The 22,390-nt window shown below is 50.4% G+C and overlaps 1 protein-coding gene across 3 annotated transcripts in view; it reads right to left on the bottom strand.

Moving 5' to 3' along the window:
• Positions 1 to 22,390, bottom strand: part of IGDCC4 (immunoglobulin superfamily DCC subclass member 4) — a 147,257-nt gene that overhangs the window by 39,419 nt on the left and 85,448 nt on the right. For all 3 annotated transcript variants that reach the window (XR_009455528.1, XM_059714548.1, XM_059714549.1), the window contains exons 5-9: positions 8,243 to 8,380; positions 4,163 to 4,318; positions 3,279 to 3,689; positions 2,071 to 2,235; positions 1,402 to 1,539 (exon numbers count right to left, since the gene is read on the bottom strand). Coding sequence is in view for 2 of the 3 variants with exons in the window: in XM_059714548.1 (XP_059570531.1) it covers positions 1,402 to 1,539; positions 2,071 to 2,235; positions 3,279 to 3,689; positions 4,163 to 4,318; positions 8,243 to 8,380 (1,008 nt within the window). In the remaining variant the exon portion in view is untranslated. The remainder of the gene's footprint in view (positions 1 to 1,401; positions 1,540 to 2,070; positions 2,236 to 3,278; positions 3,690 to 4,162; positions 4,319 to 8,242; positions 8,381 to 22,390) is intronic.

Genomic DNA, 22,390 nt, shown 5'->3' with positions numbered 1-22,390 from the left:
GACTCCCCTCTACCCCACCAACATCCCATTTGGACAGAGCTGAAACCATGAAACAGTGGGAGGTGGTCAGAAATCTCACAAGAACAGCCAACAGGTGAAAATTCCCACCACTCAAGATGGCAGACAACTCATGAGCATTCAAGATAGCAGTCAACTTGTGAGGGCAGCTAACATCTGCGGCCATCATCTCATATTTCAGTGCCTTCCTAACTGCATCCAAGCATTAGCTTTGACTCAACCTCAAATTTGAACCAAGCACCTCAACCCTCATTCCAGCCTAAACCTTGTCCCAACCCAGACCTGAACACTGCCTTCTCATCCTGTCATGGGTCATAGGTGTTTTCAGTGGAGCACAGTTTGAGACTTGCAGCAAAGCTACCACAATCAGCCTAGCTTCCGATGCAAAGCGCCTCGATGGTAAACACAATGGCCATATTTAAATGCTTGAGCTCTGAGGAGTTCTGGCACAGCTGTTTAACACTAAGCTGCCAAACACGCTGCCTGTGCTGCATGCATTTCCAAAGGGTTGCAGTGAATATCAGGTACTGGGCAGGCATTTTTGGGTGCTAGGTAGGAAAAATAAAAACAAGAACCAGGTGTCTTGGTGCAGAACATGAACACAAATCACAGACGTGGGAAGGTAACTGATACTTTACCACATGCTCCAACCCCTACTTGGCAGGAAGCACGTACCCGGGTGTGGAGAGGCTGCAGCACTGGCACAGTGTTGGAACTGCAGCGCTAGACAGTGCTGGAAGCTAGCACAGATGGAACCAAAATGATTCTTTGCATACAGCATAGGAAAGCTTTCCTGGCCCCACTGAAAGCTTATAGTTTTGCTTAACTTAACGATATCAATAAAACCAGACAAAGCCCAAACTTGGAAACTGCGATGTCCATAGCATGCCAGGATCTTTGTTTATATTTTGCCACAACGGTCTGTTTTACTAGAATTGCTTTTCAGGTTAATGAAATCCACTTGCCCTATAAATACGAAACTCCTTTCAGAATACAGATAGTGCCAAAGGCAGTCGAACGCCGTCACTCCATGTGGGTCACGCTAGCCTGTGCCAAAGGCAAATCTCAGTCCAGTTACCCAGGAGGTCATATCCACAGACAAAGCAATGGCAGCTCTCAGCAGAGAAAGGCCAAAAACAGAACGGGCTATAGGAACAAATCTGCTGTTTAATCCTTTCAAGGTGAAGTCTGAGGCCCTTTGGTAGGAAGGACAGGGGAACCTGCACGATTGTATGTCTGTCGGGGCAGACAGAGGACTCCAATCCCTGTGTTTCAACCCTGGAGCCTTCTCCCAAAACTACACTCACATATGATGCACTCTGGAGAACTGCAGTGCAAGCTACATACTCCAAGCTCTGCTTCTCGTGTAAACTGCAGCCTTACCTTCCTTGAGGGTGCAGTAGTCAATTTTGTATTTCGTAATCCTGCCATTGCTCAGCTCAGGAGGAAGGGGCAGCCAGGTGACTCTGATGTCGGCAGGGGTTGTGCTTGACAAGGAGAGCTGAGGGGCTGCACTAGGCACTGGGAGAGAGGCAACAAAAAGAGATGAGACTTCTCCACAGTCTGCAAGCAACAGCAAACAGCAACTTCCATACATGTGACTGGAGATTAGCTCTAATTCGGAGCCTACACTTTTATACACTGGTGCTGGCTCTCTTATTTCTCTCACTGTCCCACTCCTCTAGTCATGAGAACCCTGGTTGTTCCCTACCATACACTACCATAACTGCTGATAACATGCTGTTGACAAGGATGCTAACCCTGGGCTCCTCACTGGTTCAGTGCCAGAGGACAGGGGGTGTGTCTGGGAAAGACGAATAATATACCCCCTGCATGGGCTGCCCTTATAACCTAGGGCCAGCAATGGCACCTACGCTGCTCTAATGCATGACGTTCACAGACAGTGACCAGGCTGCTCGGGCAGTATGCCTGGATTTCAGAGAGCTGAGGACTGCATTCCCCATTGCCTATCTCCTCGTCTATGGAACATAACCATTTCAGGACAGGCAGAAGTGGGTTTCAGAGACACCAGCCTAGGCCTGCTCAACACACCATCCTCCAGTGTCTGAACAATGATGGGTGTGGATGTCCGACTCGCTCCCAGCTGGGAGTAAGCGACCACATAGAAGACGTAGTTGGTGCTGGGCTCCAGGTCTTTGACTTGCAGCTCCGTGGTGTCGTTGTTGACAGCAAACTGATACTCCACATTATCTGTTCCTAGGGACAGAAGTCAGAGCGCTCAGCAGTGCAGCGAGCAGCCAGGCAGTCACCAGCGACCTCCCTCCAAATCCCTTCTCCCATGGCCTCTTCGACATAGTTACTGCTTAGCCCTTCCCTTCCCCGTGCCAGCCTCCCCCAGGGTCTGTCACCCATCACTGCCCGATGATGATCAGACTTCACTCTCCAGGCAGGGATTATCGGCCAAGCCCTAACTCTACCTCCATGCATTTAAATGTTACTCACGCAACCATGGTACAGCCTTCTGAGTGTGCTCATAAGGGCAGGTGTGGCTGCACAGACTGATCTGCCTAAGGACCAAAGTGCCTCTTTGGCAGCTATACAGGGATGCGCACCTAGCACAGACATGCAAAGGAGCCAACCCTTAGGGAGCCAAGCCTCTGATTCACATCAAAACTCCCCATGCCTAACCTTACACATCTAATTTGGATCATTTTAGCCAGTGGCTCCAGACACAAAGAACAACTCTGAAATTGTATATAGTCACTGAAGGAAAACATCATGGTAGAAGTAATAAACATGGCCTCTAAAATCTGCTGGGTGGAAGAAGGATCGAAGGGCACTCACCTGCCCAATACGGGTGCACAGTAACTAGCGGGTGCCATGCACTGCAAGTGCGCAAGTGGTTATGCAAAGCTAAAGAAGGTCTCTGGTCCTTTGGTGCCAATAATGGCAAGCACAGCAATGCTGGATGAACTGAGGCTGGACTACTCTGAAACCCCTCCGATACACCAGACGGCACTAATCTGCGTGGGATGGTGATGACGTTCCAATAGGCACTATTTTTCTGGAGGGGTGTTGCAAAGCCCAGGCTTCTGCTACCTAAACTATCCTGGGCTAAACACACCTCATATCCCCCCCCACCCCTGGCTGAAGGGTGAGATAAGCAACAACCAACAGGCACTTTTGCTTCTGCAGCCCCAGCCATACTTTCTCCTGCTCCTCGAAGGGCCCTGTCCTACCTAGCCCAAACGGAATACAAAGCCTTCATATCCCTTCCCCTGCACACAGACAGCATGTACCTGCAGCCTTCTGGTAATGCAAGGAGAAGCCAATGATTTGCTCGCTGTGGTATTCTGGGCGCTCCCAAGACACCAAGACTGTCGTGCTGGTCAGGGAGACAGCGGACACCCTCTTGGGAGCGCTGGGCAACCCCTCCCGCACGATGACCGAGAGCTTGGCTGTGGCACAGGCCAGGCCCAGCCTGTTTTCTGCCACACACTGATAGTAGCCGGCATCCTCCAGCCCAATCTGATTGATCACCAGGCTGCCGCTGCTCTGGATTTTCACACGCCCATTGGACTGGAGAGCCTCCCCATTCTTCAGCCAGTGGAGGGCAGGGGCTGGCTCCCCTTCTGCTTTGCAGACAAACCTGGCAGTGCTGGCGCGGGTACGAGAGATGGTTTCGGGGGCCTGGGAGATGCTGGGCAGAGCTGGAAGAAGAGTAGGGAGAGAAATCTATAAAAGAAAAAGCAACACAAATCCCTGTCTTGCTGCTCCAAGCCAAGCCTCATTCTAGCTCTGGTCCCAAGCAAACTCTAATTTAGATTATATCAACCAAAAAAAAAGAAAACCCGAAATCTGTATTGACTCATATGCTCACAGCTGGGTTTCCCCAGCGGCCTCTGTCATATTGAAAGTTAATTGCCGATACCAATTTTCACAGGGGAACTTGGCAAGGGGGGAAAAAAAAAAGACTTCAACAAGAAAGAAAAAATGTAAAGGTATTAATGCTGCTGAGAAATCTTCCCTAAACCAGAGAGTAATTCATTCTGATTATGTCCTCTCTCAGAAACAGCAGGGGCTGTGAGCATCCTCTCCCAGGGAGCTCCTGAACACAACTCCAGGCCAATGGCAATTACCCAGAGTCATATTTGTGTCCAAAATGTTTCTTGTCACCACTCACCAAGGACCCGGAGCTCAGCGGCCGCGGTGACAAATTGCCTGGTTTGGGGTTTGTTAGCACGACAGACGTACACGCCGGAGTGGTGGGGCTGGGTGTGAGGAATCAGAAGGTTGGTCCGTCCCAGCACGATCACGTCGGTGGAGATGGGCTTTCCATCTGCAGAGGAAACGTGTGGCAGACACCAGGGTTACATTAGAGATGAGGCGAGTTTTGAGTCTGGCTTCCATCACGGCCTTTCCACCTGGCTTTGGCCACGTCACTTGGCCTCTGGGGCCTCACACCCTATGCTTCATCTTGGCTATTTAGGCTCTCTGTGGAAGGAACTTTCCTCCCATTAAAGGTCTGTCCAGCCTGGGCCCGTTCAGGCTAGCAGGGTCATGAACTCTCCTGGTTTTCACCCATTTCTCTGCTCTCCCCATTCTGGAAGGGATAAGAACCAACCATGCAAACTGCAGCACTGCAGATTTTAGGGGCATTCGCTTCCTTGGTTGTTGGGAAAGATGCACTTCTCTGCCTGCCTGCATACCATGGTTGAGCCAGCTGGCTGCCCGTGTCCACCTCAGCCTAGGAGCACATGGGCTATATGCCAATGCCTTCTGCACTCCTGTCACTGCCTCTGCTCAGTCCGGCTCGGCTCTCTGCTCCCACGGAGAGGCAGGTATCAGCAAGGGACCAGCAGCCTTGAGGAGTTACAGAGAGACGACAGGAACAGTGCAGACTACCGCAGAGCCAAGTGAGGGTTTGTTGTTAAAGGAGAGACAAAACCTCTGACCTGGACCTAAAGGACCCCCCTCCCCCCAACCATACAAAAGATCTGGCCAATAACAGGCTGAACCAGCTTTGGGATAATTGAGGATGCAATGAATTTTGCAAACTCTGCTCATTAAACTAGGCCCAGCTCTCAGCTGTTCCACACTGCTGGGACAGAAGAAGGGAAAAGATGGCTCTGACCCCAGACTCTAGGCTGGCCAGGAGCCAAAAGAGGCCCTGAAGTGATTGAAAATGATCTTGGTCCCTATGCCAACTGCACTGCTGTCTGGCAGGCTTCCTCCTGGCCCTCGAGGTGCCACCGCCGCAGAGAGTGGGCAAGAGCTGGTGATGTGGAGCCAGCTGTGCCTTTGGGGGAGTCCTCAAGGAGTTTCCCGTTTGCTTTGTGCCACGAGGGAACTGAAGGCAGCGCTGGGAGCTCAAAGCCATGGGATCAGTGCCAGGGCTTTATGTAGGCGTCGTGAATAACCTGCAGGCTCTGAGCATGGGTTGGGGTGGCAGGCTCTTGGGCTCATCTCACCCCTGCTGGTGGCACCTCTACACTTGTAAACCCCACTCCCTGCTGAAAGACGAACCTTCATCCTCTCTTCCCGGTTACCACCCTGGTGGTGCTGGCCTTTCAGAGAGCAGAGGCTGAAAGCCCTTCCTTGCTCTGCACCCCCGCCGGGCTGCACTCAGTCAGGATCAAGGCATGGGCTCCCTGCGCTCAAGGGGAGCTCCCTGTGCCTCTACGCAGGGCTCTGGGGACCGCAGTGCTACTCACCGCACACTGTCAGCGGGGCATGTGGCTGCGAGTTCATGCCCTTAGCGGGGCTGGCACCATGGCAGCATGAACTATGCCACTGAGCAGGGTCCCAAGCTAGTCAGGAGCCCTGCTGCATTATGGTCATGTTTTAGCTTTGCTGCTTAGCCAAGGGGCCACAAACTGAACCTCTACAGAGGGCTGGCCTCTGTCAAAGCCAACAGAGGCCTGTCTAGATGGCCTCACAGTTGAGTAACGCTGCATCCAAATGAGGAACATGACTGCACAGACGTTCTGCATGCACAGGCCTTGCTGAAAGGCTAAACTCAGGCCAGGCTGCAGTGCCCTCCAGCGGGCAGCCTGCAATAGGAAGCTCCTAGATGGGGTCCGCACAGCACTTCGGAGGGAGTCAACAGCACTACTGAGTGCCAGTGCCAATTAGCCTGCTTCCTTGCTGCTTACCCTGCCTAAAGCGACACAGACATGACTGCACTGCTTCTGGGTTAAGAAAGTGTTAGGAGTGATGTTGTGGTTGTGACGGTCCAGGAATTATGTGAGAGGCAAAGTCAGACATGCTTTCAAATGCAAGGTGTTCCCTCTCAGGTCTGAGGAGAAAAGCAACAACCGAGCCCTCTCTAACCTCACTAGCTTCATGCTAGCACCTTTCAACGGCAAGCTTGGGAACAAAAATTCCTAAATTGCCTGGACACTAGGAACTAAGGACTTCAAAACCACGGTGGTTAATGGCACATTGTAACATATCCAATTCCACAATTCCTCCCACGCAGGAAAGGTGATAATGACCCTCCTTCCCATGGATGCATCCTGATCTCCCAGTAACCAGCTTAGTTCTTCTGCTAATCGTTTGTCTGCTACCCCCAGGAATTTTCTTTTCTCCTCCCCTCCCCGCTCACATTTCATGTCTCTACCAACTACTTCTTACTACAGCTAGTCATGGTGCTTGCTTTTCTCCCCGGACCTGAAGAAGATTGTCTCACATTCAACAGCTTGTCTAATGCTGTCCCAACTACGCAAAAGTTTATTGATCCGATAAAAAAATATCACCCTAAGAAACCTTTGCCTTTGGGCTACGAGGCAGCCTCTGCCTGGAGTAATGCAGCACTTTTGAGTACGTCACGGGAAGATCTGGGAAGCTCAGTGTATGGACACGGCCCTGGCTGCACAGAAGAGATGTCATAATCTGGCCGCCAGATGACACCCCAGGACTCAGTACCAATCCTAGAGGAACCAGCAACTCAGTGAGGCAGGCCTCGCTCCTGCTGAAGCATAGCAATGAATACTTTAGGAAACACAGGAAAGCTGGGCACAACTAATTATGTCTTCAATATATAGGACGAAAGGCAAGCATTTCTGCCTGAATGATTTAACCGCCCTGCTTTGAATTTCCAATGCTGGGTCCAGTGAGCTGCTTATTTTTGCAGGGTGGCTACAAATGCAAAAACATTGCCTGTTAAGGCTAATAACACACTGGATTTCTCCTGAGACAAAGGCTTTCGTCCTGGGATGCTGCATACCTACAAGCCCACAGTCCCTAAGTACCTGCGAAGTACCATAACAACCCCGCACCCCAAATCTGAGCTAATTTAAGTTAATTGCCATGCCAGTTGTATGCGTAAACAACTGTTCTGTACCTGTTTGGATGGAGTCATAAACCCAAGACAATCAGACCTGGGAAAAACCCAGAGTCTATTTTTAGCCTAAAGGGCTATCTATGTCTTTCCCAGGTGATGTCTCAAATGCAACCTGTTTTCAGTCCTGAGACAGAAACATCCCAAAGAAAGACTGACTGGATGCAGTGGCCCTGGGGTGATGGACAGGACAGTCTTGGGCACCAACATGGATTTTTGAAAGCGATCATCAAAACACTTTTTCTGAAGAAGTGACTGCCAGAGAGAGGCTGAGAACGGCCCGAGTCAACGGTCTCCAGGGCTTCTGAAACACCTAACAAAGCCCCTGTGACAGTAGCAGCCTGTGCCTGCGTGTACATCACCAGTACATCTGCATGCACTTAAAAATACTGTTGCTCAGACTCAACCTCCACTGAGTCGGCCAAACCAGCATGCCCATAATGGGGATTTTATTTATTTATTTTTTTATGAGGCCCTTAAACGTTGAAAAGATATTTCTCATGCTGGGCGAGCCGGCGAGGTAACACAGGTTATTTTTGCAAAGCTACAGCCGCCGCAATGGAATTCCCACTAACCTTCTGGAACCGCTACAAAAGAAGTGTTGGGAAGCCGAGTGCCATGCGCTGACCTTCAAAAGCTCGGGCTCGTGCAATATGACCATGACCAATTTAGATCAAAAGGCATCCAGTAACTAGAATTGCGGATACTTTACAGATCAAACAGCTACAAAATAAACGGCAAGCTTTGTAGCACTGCAGACTTAATTAGGGATCCCCGCCTCAGAAAAGATACTCGAGCTGCTTCAGCCATGGCCCCCATGTTGGGCACCCACATACCTTTTCCCTTTTAATGGATTTTAAAAATAAAGTGTCCGTGGGTTCCTCTTGACATCAAAAGGCTCCTTGGCTTTGTTTCACATACCCTGGCGTATCCAAGAGACGAATGGCGTGGGGTCGGCGGAAGCCATACACTCCATCACCGCGCTCTCGCCAGCTACCACGGTGGTGTTCTCGGGGGCAGCGATGATGGTGACATCGGCAGGAAACGGTGGCTGAGAATCTAATCAAGGAAGAGGATTAAAAAAAGATCTTTTTAAAGCAGCACAGCCTACATTTCATTTGTACCCTGACTTTCCTTACCTCCGCTGCAGGACAACGCACTGCAGCAAACAGGCTGCTCTTTCCTCCACATCAGGGCGGCTCAGCCCTCAGCCCAAAGGCCAGATCCAGCTGGTGGAACCATATCATCCTGCCCACGGGGCTTCTCAAAGTCCAGCAATGTAGTGGTGGGGAAGCAGAGGCAGGGCTCACTGCCTCTCCCCTGCTGCCAACTCGCTGGACCAGAGGGGAGCCCCGCAGGCCAGAGCATGACCACCGTGCCAGAGGCGGCAGATGGTTGGATTTAATAGGTGGAGGGAACGCAAGGCCAGAATGGGGTGGCAGGCAGGAGGATCAGGGCAATGCAGAGCTGGATCCAAAGGCACAGGGCCTGAGTGGCATGGCCTACAGCCAGATCAGGCAGCACAGGGCTGGATCAGGGCACGCAGCTGGAGCAAAGCAGCAAGGGGGCACACCCAAGGCCCAACCCCATGCCATTCATCCAGACCCTGGGGCCAGAGCTTGGGCGCCACTGCTCCACACGAGTTACACACTTGGTTTACTGTTTGCATTTCACTCCACTAGCCCGGCCATTTTCACCATGGATTCTGAAGGCTTTCAGACCCCAGGCCCCTGGGCACTAGTGCCACGCTGTGGGGTTTGCAGCAGATGTACAAGTCTGCAGTGGAATAAGACCTTGGTTCAGGTGAGCATTTCAGCAGAGACCTGGCCTGCATCACACGCCCTCAAGTCAAATGCCCTGACCATTATGGCAGCTCAGCTCTTCATCTGGCTTTCTGCCCCTGGATGTATGTGAACAAATCCCATCGCATGCACAGAGCGGCGGGGGGGGGGGGGGGGGGGGGAGGGGAGGGGGCGGAGGAGGAGGAGAGTCCTGTGTCAGCCCCATCTTCCATCCCCAAAGCTCAGAGGAAGGAGCAGAAAGTTTGGAGTCCGGATTCTTTCCAAGCCAAACCAGACAGCGGGAGCTGCCCAAACTCCAAGAAATTTCCACCGAGACATTCAGCTCTGGGTAGACTCCATTTCTCCATTCATCTCATTTCTCTTCACTTCTACGACTTGCTTTTTAATTGAACAACATTCCGGTTAATTCATTCCTTAAAAGTATTAAATTCAGGACAAGCTCTGCTTGCCCCTGCCCCTTTGAACCAACATAAAGGACCCCATCTTCTAGAGGCAGTAATCCCAGTGTCTAATCTGTGCAGGATAAACACTTGCACTCTTCCCTAGATCGCACAGCAAAGCTAACAGAACTGGATGTCACTACGTCACAAAAGAAAGTTTCTGGTGATGGAATTTGTCTCATTCACAGGTAAACCAGTGGAGAAAAATCCTCTGCCCTCATTTGCCACATGTCCAGCAGGAGGCTCTGGTGATGCAGCTGTCAGCACAGCTGTAGCAGCAGCAGCCTCACGATGTAGGCAAGGCCCAAGAACAGTGACTCCGCCATCAACACCTATGCTAATAGAGCCCACTCATTAAAATGACAGAAGGGAGCAAGCTATTTTGATTGGGGGGTAAAGACCGCATCTTAGTGTCCACAGGAAAGGGCTCACTTTGTTACATACCTGATGCACTGCAAAATGCCCACAGTTATATTACGACCTAGGACTTACATGTAGCCTGTTCTATCAGGAGGTCTCTAGGAGCTAGGTATGTATTCTCCCCATCTGAGGCCCATCCCTGCCATCCTAAATTCCCTCTTGAGTGGGGAACCAGATGACAGGATAAGAGGAAAAGCCAACCTTTTCAACCATCTACAGAGGAGGTTTAATGGGGGAACTCCTGGCTCCTATTCCTGCTGCAGCAGCTCACTGGCATGGCGAATGCAGCCTCTTGGGAAGTCAGGCCCATGCAGCCGCTTTCAGGCAAAGGGTTGGGCAAGATGATTTACCTGAGAAACTGAGGGCAGAACTTGAGTCCTGCCAGCACACCTCTGCAATCCAGACAAGGCCCAGCTGGGTCTCCGCAGGCTGAATTGGTCCTTAAAGCATCTTCACTGCAGGAACTAAATGGCAAATGAAACCAGACACAGCACTAGGACAGAAGTGGGGTTTGCTGACGGGGCATAAAGAATCATAGTCAAACCTTATGCTTTCAGGGTAAACTGATCAACCGTGGAAGGCAGCAGGAATTAGAGACACACACTCACACTCGGCCTGCTCTCCAGAGCTGTCGACTGCACAGCTGGGTGGGTATACTGGTAAGGGAAGTGTGCGAGTTGCTCTGAAGCATCAACGATTTGTCACTGTGGGGCAGGCTACTGATTTGTTGGCAAGAGGGTTTAGCTGGTCTGGGAATTTGTGTGTTCCTAAGAGTGTGCAAGGAAATAAAGCATTTCCATGGTGCCACCCTGGGGAAAATATTCCAGGAATTTCCCTGGGACTCAATGAAGTATCTTAATGTTACTGATTCCTTCATGCTGACTGCTCTGCTAACAGAGCCTCTTTTCACGGCAGGAATCCCAATTCTCTGACAAGGGCATGACACAGAACAACGGGTCTGGAGCGTCAATTCAGATACATGGAGAAAAGCAAAAAAACAAAACCAAACCCTGAACTAGGAATCCAGCACTGAATTACCACGACTAGGACTTTTCTGCTCTCCTCAATAGCCACCAAGATGGGAGCCGGATCATGTCACCCAGCAAAACTCTACCCTCTTTGCTAGGATCAGAAAGAATCAGATGATTCTGCTCCCAATTCAGTCTTACTGCAGTCTCTTCATTCCACGTGCAAAAAAGACAGGAAAATCTCCTAGCCATTGCCATACCAGAGAAATCCTGGGTGCAGGTGCTATCGGTGACATGTTAGATGGAAAGCCTTCAAGTACATGCAATACGGCCACAACAACGTGCTTACAAGCCTACACACATCACCATTCCCCCGTCTTCCACGTTCTCATACAGGTACTTAAATGCCTAGTTAACCTCTGACTTAGTTGGTGCAAACTCCAGTGCCGACAAGGCAGCACATCCTTATGCAGACGCAAAATATATGAACTAGAAAGGAAATGGATAAGTGCCGGGGAGCAGCATTATCACAGCAAGTTTGCAATGGGGTTATTCTACCTGCAGGGACAGCACCTCTGACCTATCACCTACCAGGAAGGAAAGGAAGCGTCTGCATCTCCTGCTGGCTGGTACAAGGCACGGATGAAACAGCGTGCAACAAGCTGAACAGACTATGCTGCCCTCACTACCCTGCAAGCTGCTAGCGGGTTTTGACGACAGGTAGGGCCAATCCCCCCAAAGCTTAGACCTGGTTCCCAAAGGCCAGGTGTGTTCGCAAAGACCTTTGAAACGAGGGATGGATAAAATTCCCGAGCTTGGAACCTGTACCGTGCCCCGCAAAAAAGGACCAGCAGCCAGCATTTGTCCACCAGATGGAAGCAGAGATACGACAAGGACGCTGCGGTCCTCTACCCGGGGTGATATTTGTACTGGACATTCTTATATCTTAACCTCCAGGCTCTCTCCAAATGCCAGAGCAAAGGGCTGCAACACAGTTATGAGAAAACGTAAGGCTGAGCAGGGACCCTCTTACACAGTGGCGCTATTACATTACAAGAAACGACTGGTGGGAACAGGCATATAAGTGACATGTTTTCATGCTACCACACCTAGGAGTCGATTAAGATTTTACTACATTCATGGCATGGACTATTCATGCAGCCCAAGCCTGTAGCACAGGAGACTGCAACCTCTTTTTGCTTAACAGCCAAAGGTATGATTACGCTGCAGCAAAGCACAAGTGATCCAGAGATTAGTGTGCTGACTTCGCTGCCTTGTGTAGCACAGAATGGGAAGTGGCATTACAGTCCCTACAAGTGCATACAGGGTCACAATCATTTAGACAGAGTTAGCCCAACTGTAAATATGGTACACTGGTTAAATGTCGGGGGCTGGATTCTCTACCTTGCCATCCCTGGAGTCAAACCAGCTAAGAGCAGGATGAGAGAGGGAGCAGGGACTGGCCTTGCAAGAATCAGGAAGGCTCCTGCTCCCGATACATGTGGGAAAATACCTATGCAAGGGACAGGGCAGTACACACCTATCACCTGGAACCAGCCCTGGCACGGGTCAGCTGCAGCACCGTTGTATTGGCTTGTTCAGCTGTGAGCTTCCCCGGCATCAGCAGGAGCTGAATATAAAGCTGGACTTCAGGAGGTTAACCACACAGCCAGCAGCTAACATGTCAGGCAATCATGGTTCTGTCTTTCCTCACAACCATGCCCTAGCCGCTCAGCCAAGCATTTGCAGCTTGGGAGGAATCACCTCCCCAGGCCACAGCACAACAGGTCCCTCATCGACAGAGTGAAATCACGCTCAGTGCAAGGGCAGCGGGAGAGTGCAGAGAACAGGGCACCCATGCTGGCCGAGCAACAGAGGTGGAGAGGCTGGTGCTAACTGAGCTGCACGGCTGGGAAGAGAAGATGTCATATCAGTGAAGGAGGCCTCCGAGTGCGCAGACAGCATGAGAAACAGGAGGGGGAACCCAGGACAAGGGGGCAGAGAGGAATAAGTGCTGGGTCCATGTTGAACAGACCTATGTAGTCCACCCAGTCAGCTGGCAAGCACAGATGTAGGCTCTCGCACAGGGTGGCAGCACCTCTGGCATGGAAGGGGGACCAGAGAATGGGGCTATGCAAGCTCCCCTCAGCATCCAAAACATGACAAGCTGCAATACCAGCTGCTGCGGCTCTGCAACTCCACGCAGGGATCTCTAGAGCTGCGTGATCCCATGTCCCATCGGCCTGCCCCTGCTCTGCCCTCGAACACCCTTGGGCACTGCCCCGTCTAGGGCTGGTAACACCTGCAGGGCACGGAGATGCCCTGCCCACTCAGCACTTCCATAGGACACATGCTCCAGCCAGGATGCAGCCTTCCCTTGGCCCCTCTGGGAAAGCCACTCCCTCCCCTGAGCTTCCATGTGTGTGGGTGCACTAGCACCCCATGAAAAAGCGGAGCCTGTTCCCACCACCAATAAACACCTTCCTGGCAGGTGCACCGTGCTGACGTACCGCAGCCTGGGGACACAGACCTGGCAGCACCAAATTCCTGCTTGAAAGCTTTCCCCAAAGTCATGGCACCAGGAGACCAGACGCATCAGACACCTCCAGGTGTTTCAAGCTCACTCTGGAGCAATGCTCAGGCCAGTGCTGCAGAAAGAGGCCCAGGGAGGAAAGGGAAAACAAATCTGCTTTTTGAGCTGTGCAGCCATTTCCATACAGAAGCCTCCCCAGGATCTTTCTCGGGTTCCTCAAGGCCCCCCTGCAGTTCCAGCTCTCCCCTGCCAAACAGATCCACACGTCACACAACCTCCCCCCCCGCACCGTCCCTAAAGGAATTCCCACCTAGACTTTGGGTTTGGAGGGACTCAAACCCCACAGGCCAGCAGTCCTTGCTATGGGAACAGCAGGTCTCTCCCAGCACAGCCCTCCTCTTTCCAGTTCAGCGGGTAGAACAGCTGAACCTGTGTGACCCAGCTACTACATAATGCCTGTGTTGGATGCTAAACAGCCTGGCCTGGGTGGTGAGGGGAGCACAGACAGAGCACACCCACCTCTCCATTGGTCTCCCAGGGTAGGAAAATGCCTTTCCCACCCTAGCCACAGCATCCTTTGCAGAAACAGCCAGGATCTGCTGCTTCATAAAGCACCATCCACTCACAGCAGCTACCACTGAGCTATGTTCATTATCTGGGATATGGAAAACATGCCTTGCTATGAGGGGCTTAAGAAGCTCAATCTACTTAGTAGAGTAAAAAGCAAATCCGTAGGCAGCGATCTGGGGAATTACAAGATCTCTCTACCCGGCAACCAGGTTGAAGCGATCATTAAAAGCAGACTTAAATTCATCTGGAAGGTCGCAATCTGTGAGGGTCTCAGCAGCAAGGTGTCTGAAAAGGAAAGAGGTAGTGCAAGAGTGATGCTGTACTCACAACGGTCCAGAAATTATGCCAGACAAGGATTTCTTAGGGTGATCGCTTTGATTGGACCAACTATGTAGTTGGGATACAGTTAGACAAGCTTTCAAATGCAAGATATTCTTCCTCAGGTGTGAGGATGATCTCCTAGATTGCTCTGTACCTTAAGCAGCAGGTAAAGGAGAACCGGGGGACATAATTTATTGATGTCCTACGCAAGAGGGTTATAAAGACATGCCACAGTCACAGGGTGAGAAGCAAATTGTTGTCCTGGATCAAAAACTGGCTGCAAGACAGCCAGCAAACAGCGGCAGGATTAAAAGGTCTGCTTTCATCATGCCAAAAGGTTAATGGTGGGTTGTTTCAGCTTTCTGCACCAGGTCCTGTGTTGCTTAATGTACCTATTAATGAGCTGGAAAGCAGGGTGAAAAACAAAGCGGGGAACCTGGCAGAAGACACTGAATTATTTAAATGAGTTAGGAGTAGAAAGGGTTGTGAGGAAAGAGATCCAGCCAGGCAAAAGGAACAGGCAACAGGATGGCAAGCAAAACTCAGTCTTGAGGGGAACATGTAAAAGACTCGTACAAGTTACAGGCTTCTGAAGGACGGATGTCTGGTCAGGAAAGGAACCTGGGATTACAGCATAAGGCAAACCCCTCGCTACTGCACAGCCTTCTAAAAACTAAACACAGCGTGAGGCTGCACAAGGAGTGGGGTGGTGAACAATGCAGACAATTTTTTTTTTTGCATAAATCCATGGTGAAGCCTAATCTAGAAGATGGCGAATCTAGATACTTTCCCAAAAGGACAGAGAGGAATCAGAAAATGACCCTGGTCATGCAATGTCTCTCAGAAGGAGAGGGATGGCGCTAAACAGGAGGGCACATAATGAATATGTACCAAACCAGGAAAGGTCTGGAGTCGGTATGTTGGCTGTTTACTTACCTGGTGAGCAGTACTCAGCAGCGATGCTTGTGCGCGTGTGACGCTGGTCCTCCTGGGGTAGCAGCTGCAAAAGGCTACCAGCCAGATGGGAGTACAGTCAGTGCCAGGTTTCCTAGACTGCGTTCCATGCAGGAATTAACTCGGAGGGAGGAAAAAGCTCTGCTTGAAATAGCACATGTACTACACACACAGCACACGTGTGTAGATGGTCTCCATGTGAAAAGTGCAGAGGCATGTGGCAGACACAGGCTCTGGTCCGCAACAAGATGCCACAGGTAACAGTGTGAAATCAGGGCACAGCTCTACAAAGCTACATTTTCTGCTTTACGTGATCGCCAGGACTTTTTAGCCCAGACGCCAACTCTGTTGCCCACCAGTTATTAACAATGACGCTGGAAAAATTAATCCCTTTCAAGAACATTTTTTATTCTAAGTGAAAGCAATTACCTCATAGGTATCACAGTCACATCTGCCTTGTGTTTTGTGCTTTAAACCTCTGCAGCAGTAGCCTTCGCAAACGGGAAACTCAAATTTCTCTCTATCCCAAGTCTCTATTGCATCATATTTCATTTCTGAACCCTGGGTAGTGTCTAGTTAGCACAAAACACAAGCTAGTCTCATTTCAATGCTGAAGAGCCTCCAAGATCAGGGGCTAAGTTAAACCAAAAGGAGTTTCAGCTCAAAGGAATCTGATCGCACAATACTGAGCAGCAAAACAAGCCCTAGCCTGTGCTGGTGCTGCTGCTAAAATCATCGCAGGTCAAGAGGAACCATTATCAAAAGCCAGGTAAAAAGGAACTGCTATTTTCTAGGAGTCCTTCAACGAGTGGAGAAAAGGATCACGACACACAATCAGTGCTGTTCATTCCAGGAGACTGAAAGCTTCACTGGCCGCACTATTTGAAGCCTGGTTTTTGAGGGGACAGGGTTTTCCCTTGTTTCATGTCACGTCTCCGGGTAGGACGGCTGCTCCAACACAAGGCTTTGCATGTGGAGATGAAGGTGCCAGGAATTCATTTTTAAACCATTCCCATCCCTAAATCCAGCAGGGCCATTGTGACCGCTTTCTATTGAAAAATGTGCTGCACTCTGGTCCGGGCTGATGGAGACTGCAGGCCATGGCCTGAGCTGCGCAAAGTCAGCACTATCCCACTGATGTCAACGGACTGATGTCAACTGAAACCATCTGAGGAGCTGGGAAATGACCATCACCTGGTTTTGCATTTCTGGGAAATCAAGACCGGGTTCAGCAGACATCAAAGTTCCAGTTTCTGCCCCAAGAAACCTTGGAAGAAATGAAAGGCCAAGTTTGGGTCCCTTTTTTCTATCTGGCTTCACCAAAGCCCAGGGTACAGGCCTCATTTTAGGCATTCCCAGATTACATTTCAAGTGCTTTCACCTCCTGCAAAACCAGTGCCGTACACAGTCTCGGTGCTAGAAATCATCTGCAAGTCCTTCTCAAAGAAAGAGCCACCCTCCTTTTACAAAGCGGCAGTTCTTTTGCAGGGATAAGAGTGAGCTGTGAATGTCCACAGATCTCAATGCCTGATCTATGGGCAGGGAAGGCTTTATGACATTAAAATGGCACTTTCAGAACAAACACAATGTGCCTGTACAAGGCCTCCTTTAAAAGCTTGGCTCAGGAGTGTATATCAACTGTGTGCACATATGCACGTGTGCACGCACACACACACACCCATGGTTAATGTCAGTTGTGACTGCCAAAGCACTTCTACACTGTTAAAGCCTGAGAGCAGGAAGCAGCTCAGTAATGTCTGTCCACCTGACTCACAACCATCAGACCAGAAAGCCACCTTCTCAACCCGTAGCCTTGAGCTGGAAGCATGAGAATCAAATGGAGCAGAGCCCAGGTGAAATCATGGGCTACCAGGCAGCTGAATTTCATTTCCCTCGACCTCCTTGCACCGCCTTTGTGGATTTGAGCTCAGAAATCAAATCTGTTAATGCACTTCTTAGCAAAGAGCCTCAACCGAGTGCAACTGGGAACCCAGTGACAGTCAAAACAGGAACATTTTCCCAGGAACTGATCTGTATTTTTGCCCCCGCTTTTAAATCCTCAAGCTCCTGGGGCACGGAGTTGTATCGATGGGAAATCTCAGGTTGCTGCTAATCATTCGTCTTGTGATGCTGCCTGCCATTCAGCCCAGCAGAAAGCTGTCGACACGGGCCCACTGTCTGCCTGCGTGTGTTTGACACCATTCTTCACGGCTCCAAAAGGGAGCCGGGCCAGTCAGACAGCATGATACTTTCTCCTTGATTCACCAACAAACGTGGGAAGCCACTCACATTTTAGTCACTCGGTCATTTCAGCCAGTCCAAATGCAGGTGGTTGTGATCCTCATCGCACGGTCTACTCAGCTGCTCTTGCCTCTTTCTCTTGGGAGCACTGGTCATCAGGAGTCCACACGTCAAAGCCTTCCCTGGCAGGAAGCAACATGCAGGCAGGAAAAGGGGAAGGGACAGACATGCAGTGAAGCTCTCCAGTTTGGAGCACTTCAGAATGGCTGCAGAGCCATGCAGGGGCAATGATGGAGGAGCTGGAGAGCAGGAATCCCTGCGGCAGCCTCCGGAGGGTCCTGAGGTCAGCTGAGCACAAAGGACAGCGCTTAGTGGCTGACAAACCTGTGCAGGATGGGGTAGGGAGTGGAGCACTGTGGGATGCCGGAGGACTGAGCGAGACACGCACCCCGCCCCTCCCCATAATCACACACAGTGAAAATGCAGCACTTCAGAAGTGCTCCTCTTTTCTCAAGGGTCATTTCTGAACTGCTTTGGCCATTTTTTACAATCATTCTTGGGGTGTGTGAACGCCTGCACCCCGAGTGCTTGGAGCACTTCAGAGCATGTCTGTGCACAGCCAAGCAGGGGCAGGCATCCAAAGGGGAAGAGGATGGGAAGAGGAGAGGAAAGGGCCTTGAGTGGGGAGGGTGGTTGGTCAAGGCACAGTCTAAGATCAGGGCTAGGAGAGGCTCTGAGGATGAAGGAAGGGAAAAAAAATTATATCAGCCAGGTTAAATAAGGGACATGCCTCTCTCTGTCTGACAGCTGCTTATCTGTCCCTTTCCACTGCTCTAGGAGCAAACTAGCCACACTGCTGAAAAACCACATAGCACGGGGCCTGCTTTCAGGTTCTGGCTGAACTGAGGGACCTGCAATGATGGCCAGAAAAAGCATGAGGTGTTTCACGGGCTCAGAAACAGTCCTGCAAATCTAAGGACCATTCCCTGCATAACATCCGTCAGCAACAGCAAGGCAGCCTCGCTTGTCTTCAGGATAACTGAGCAATGGATTAATAATTCCTTCAAGCCATCCTTCAAATACTACCCATCTGCTGGGAAGTCAAGGATGGGAGGGAACGGCAAACCCTTAGAGAGACTGTCTGCAAGAGGATCTTTGTAGAGGCTTCCACAGTCATGGAGCCATTATGTGGTGCGATCCAGAGCAATATCCTTGCCCTGCACAGGGAATTCGAGGCTTGTTACAAGGCTGTCCGCCTTCCCGGTACAGCACGTTGGCACTGAACCATACGAACCCTCACTGTAATTACCCTGTTACACTCTGGCTTCCTGCAGTCGTAAAACTCGACAGGTTTCACTCCCAAAGACAGTGCGAGGGGGAAAGAATGGCACGTACAAAACTCGTTAGGCTTCAGTCAGTCACGGTTCGCTGTCGGGCCATCTACAGAGCCCTGGCCACTACCTCAGCGAGCCTGGCTTCATAACCTGCAGTAGGAATAACATTTACGACAAATACAGGGCAGATGCCACAGAAATTAGAGCAAGCTTGGATAGCACCGATGCATTTTGGGCTGAAAAGAGGAAGATAGACAAGAGCTGTTAGCAGAAGCACAGAATACAGAATGGGTGACAGCAAGGCTGGCAGCACTGGCTACTGTCACACTTGGGGCCTCACCGAGACCAGCTTCAATGTTATTCCTCATCCTGATTGACACAAGAACAGAATCAGGCCCAGGAATGAGCTTTGTGCGCTACCAAAGTACCACTGCCCTCAGCATCATCCTACTATTACAGCCTCATTCCTCACCCCCCACCACCCCCTCGCTAACCAGCCTCGCTGTGGACCGAAGTGCTGACTGATGTTCCAGTCCAGAAGTCCATCGTCCCCATGTGTCTCTGGGACTACACTTCAGCCCTGACCGTCCAAGTCCAGCATGGCTGGCACCTCTCCACTGCTGGGAGATGTCTTCCCAACAGGTCCAGCTTCTCTGCCACTTGCTCGCTGAATGTCCTTGGTCAAGCCCTTTTGACTCTTTCTGACACCACTTCCGTGGGCTCCTATAACCTGTCTGTCCCATGGAACCAAGGGGTGGAATAACCAAGACAGAAGTGATGCCAAGGCCCTGCAGGGAAGAAGCGCAAACCATGCATCCAAAGCCATTCTAGCAAGGGCTAGACTGACTCAGATTTAAACATGCGTAACAACCCCAACCTTCGAGGAGCAAAGGATCCAGAAGACAGGTTCAGGGGTCTTGTCCAAATAAACAGACACCCCTCTTTCATCACCACCACACCCTGTATCACCTTCTCAGTGCAATGATTCTCTCTCTACTAGATGGGAGGTCCTGGGGCATGTGAGGAAGCCCACACACCACCTACTCCATGGCTGGACTCCAGTCACCACAGCATCCAAACCATTTCTGAGTCCTATGAGATGCCTTCGGGTGTTTGTGGCAGGGCTGCATAGACGAAACTCTGGAAATGAGTGGGTAGAGGGAACCACGGCAGCTTGGCCAACGGTTGGGAATCTGACGCGCGTGCCCACCCACCGCCAAAGGAATTCCTGGAAGCGCGGTGCCCCTGCCAACTGCTTTCCCAAGAATGGGTTTTCCAGCACCAGCAAATCAATTTCCATGGTGCTGCAGAAGATGCTTCCAGGAAATAGCAGCACAGAGATGCCAAGGATATCCTGTTACCCTGCTGTACTGACGGGTTCATAAAACTGCTTCTCTTACCCACAGATCGGCAGCCCCATCACAACGCTTTATTGCCTAAGACCATCCCAGGTATCTGTGAAGCATCTGCCAAGAAAATTTTTAGCTTCACGTGCTGACGTCAGCTGAGCTGAAATCTCTTTGCACTGGACCGGTTTGCAGTTCATGCTAAAACTATAGGACCGACAGGGGATTATACTGATTGCACTGCAGCAACCCACTGCGTGCAGCTTTATGGCAAGGGTCACACTAAATGTCCCAGCTCCACCAGCCTAGGGACTCCAGGGCTACAGTTTAATCCTTCAGAGGTATGTGGCAGGGGCAGCACATCACGCATGCATATAGACTTTGCACAGAGCCCTTGCACACCATTGCTCTTACCACCAGCAATACACAGACACAAACTAATAAATCCAACTTCCTTAGGTTTCCTCGCCCCGCTGGTGCATTCTGTGGTCTGGGGTTATCCAGGATCCTTCTGCAGTTCATGGTTTGTTTTCTGAACCATGGACCCCTGCCAGCACAGCTCACCTCAGGTCACTTCTGTGAAAACCTGTCTGTCTCATCATCCCCTCTCTTGCCCAAAACCTCCTCTCTTTCTGCAAGGCCTTTTTAAACCCCTCCTCCCCCACCATTGCCTTTCTACAGGATTCCAACAGAGAAGGGAAGTTTCTCCCATCTCTGGCAACTCCTTGGCATATCAGTGGCTCAATGAAAGTACAGCGTTTACAGTCACCAACATGCCTAGTCTGGGGGTGATGAGCGAGGGAACTTTGCTGGCCAAGGGGCAGACACGGATGAATTCCATGATGCAGGAACTTCCACAGGAACACTTCCTAATATCAGCCATCATTTGTAAGCTGAGAGTCCCCAAATCATCCTACGTGAGGTGAGCAGACTAAAGGAAGGAACCAGTGGGAGAAGGTGCTAGCAAAAGCTGTCACCAAAAGGAGTCATCCCAGTGACAATATGGAAAACTGCGTAGAGAAATTCTCTTTCTGAACCCATTAGAAAAAGATGTCTGAAGCGTCTATCCATCTGGATGGTCTTTTCATGGGGTTTAGCTTTCACAGAAGCAAATCGATGAGTAGGAGGTGTCTCTGTTCCTGAAATTCTCCAAAGAAAACAGCATCCTAAAAGAAGATCAAAGCAGACCACCACCCCATTTTCTCCGAGGTCCTGTCTTCCCTGGGACTCAAGGTGCGCTCTTAACCTGAACTTGCTAACTCAAGGTAATATATCTTTGACAAGACAAGCACTTCGTAGCTTAAACATGAGTTAACAAGCAAGCTGAATGCTCCTGCAGGAGTCCGATTTCCATCCTGATTTGCCTGCTCACGGCACAACTATGGAAAGCCTTGTCTTCACGAGGGTTTACCTCGAGTTGGCTAACTTGCCTTTTCTTCTTACTGACAGCCCAACATGAGAAATGTCCAGGCAAACTTGATGCTGCATTTGTCCAAGGGTAGCCGTAAATAAACTGACTTGAGCTACAGGTTCAGGGTAAGAGTAATGCCAGCACTGATTATATTTTGAACATAAAGTAAAACTAGGAATTAGCTGTCATCAGCAAATTCAACACAGTTAAGCTTAGATTCTCACGTTCAACTTGTACATTCAGATATCTCACACTTGGAAATTCATTGGCACCCTTTCTAAATGGCTCTTTTTAAGAAGGTCACCAAACTATTCATTTCCTTTTAAAAAAGGAAGTGTTAATTTCCTAGTCTTTATTCAAAAACCTTCTCAGGTTGAGCAGCACATCAAGTAAGTGGTTTTTCTTAAAGCCTAGGGAAAGCCTTCCCTTTTTCTGAGTCATTTCCAAGACATAGGACAGTCACACGGGCTCAGTTTGGAAGGTGTCCCAATGCTAACCTCTGCAAGGTTGCCTTCTGGGCCCAGTGCCATGCCTTTCATAAATATGAGAAGGTCACGATGCAGACCTCTTTCCTCAACAGTCCTGAAGGCCATTCTGTCTTCCTGGAGGTCATGGTCATCATTTTGGTTGCTACCCTGCCATCTTCTCCGAGCTCAGCCATTTTTCATAAAACTCTGGTCTCGTTCTGGGAGTAGAAAAGGGAAAGAGACTCATCATGTGAGCCGCTCC

The sequence above is a fragment of the Alligator mississippiensis genome, chromosome 11 (genome assembly GCF_030867095.1).
Source record: "Alligator mississippiensis isolate rAllMis1 chromosome 11, rAllMis1, whole genome shotgun sequence".
Classification (NCBI taxonomy): domain Eukaryota; kingdom Metazoa; phylum Chordata; order Crocodylia; family Alligatoridae; genus Alligator; species Alligator mississippiensis.
Note: the sequence above shows the minus strand (reverse complement) of the source record. Positions and strands in the feature narration are given on the sequence as shown.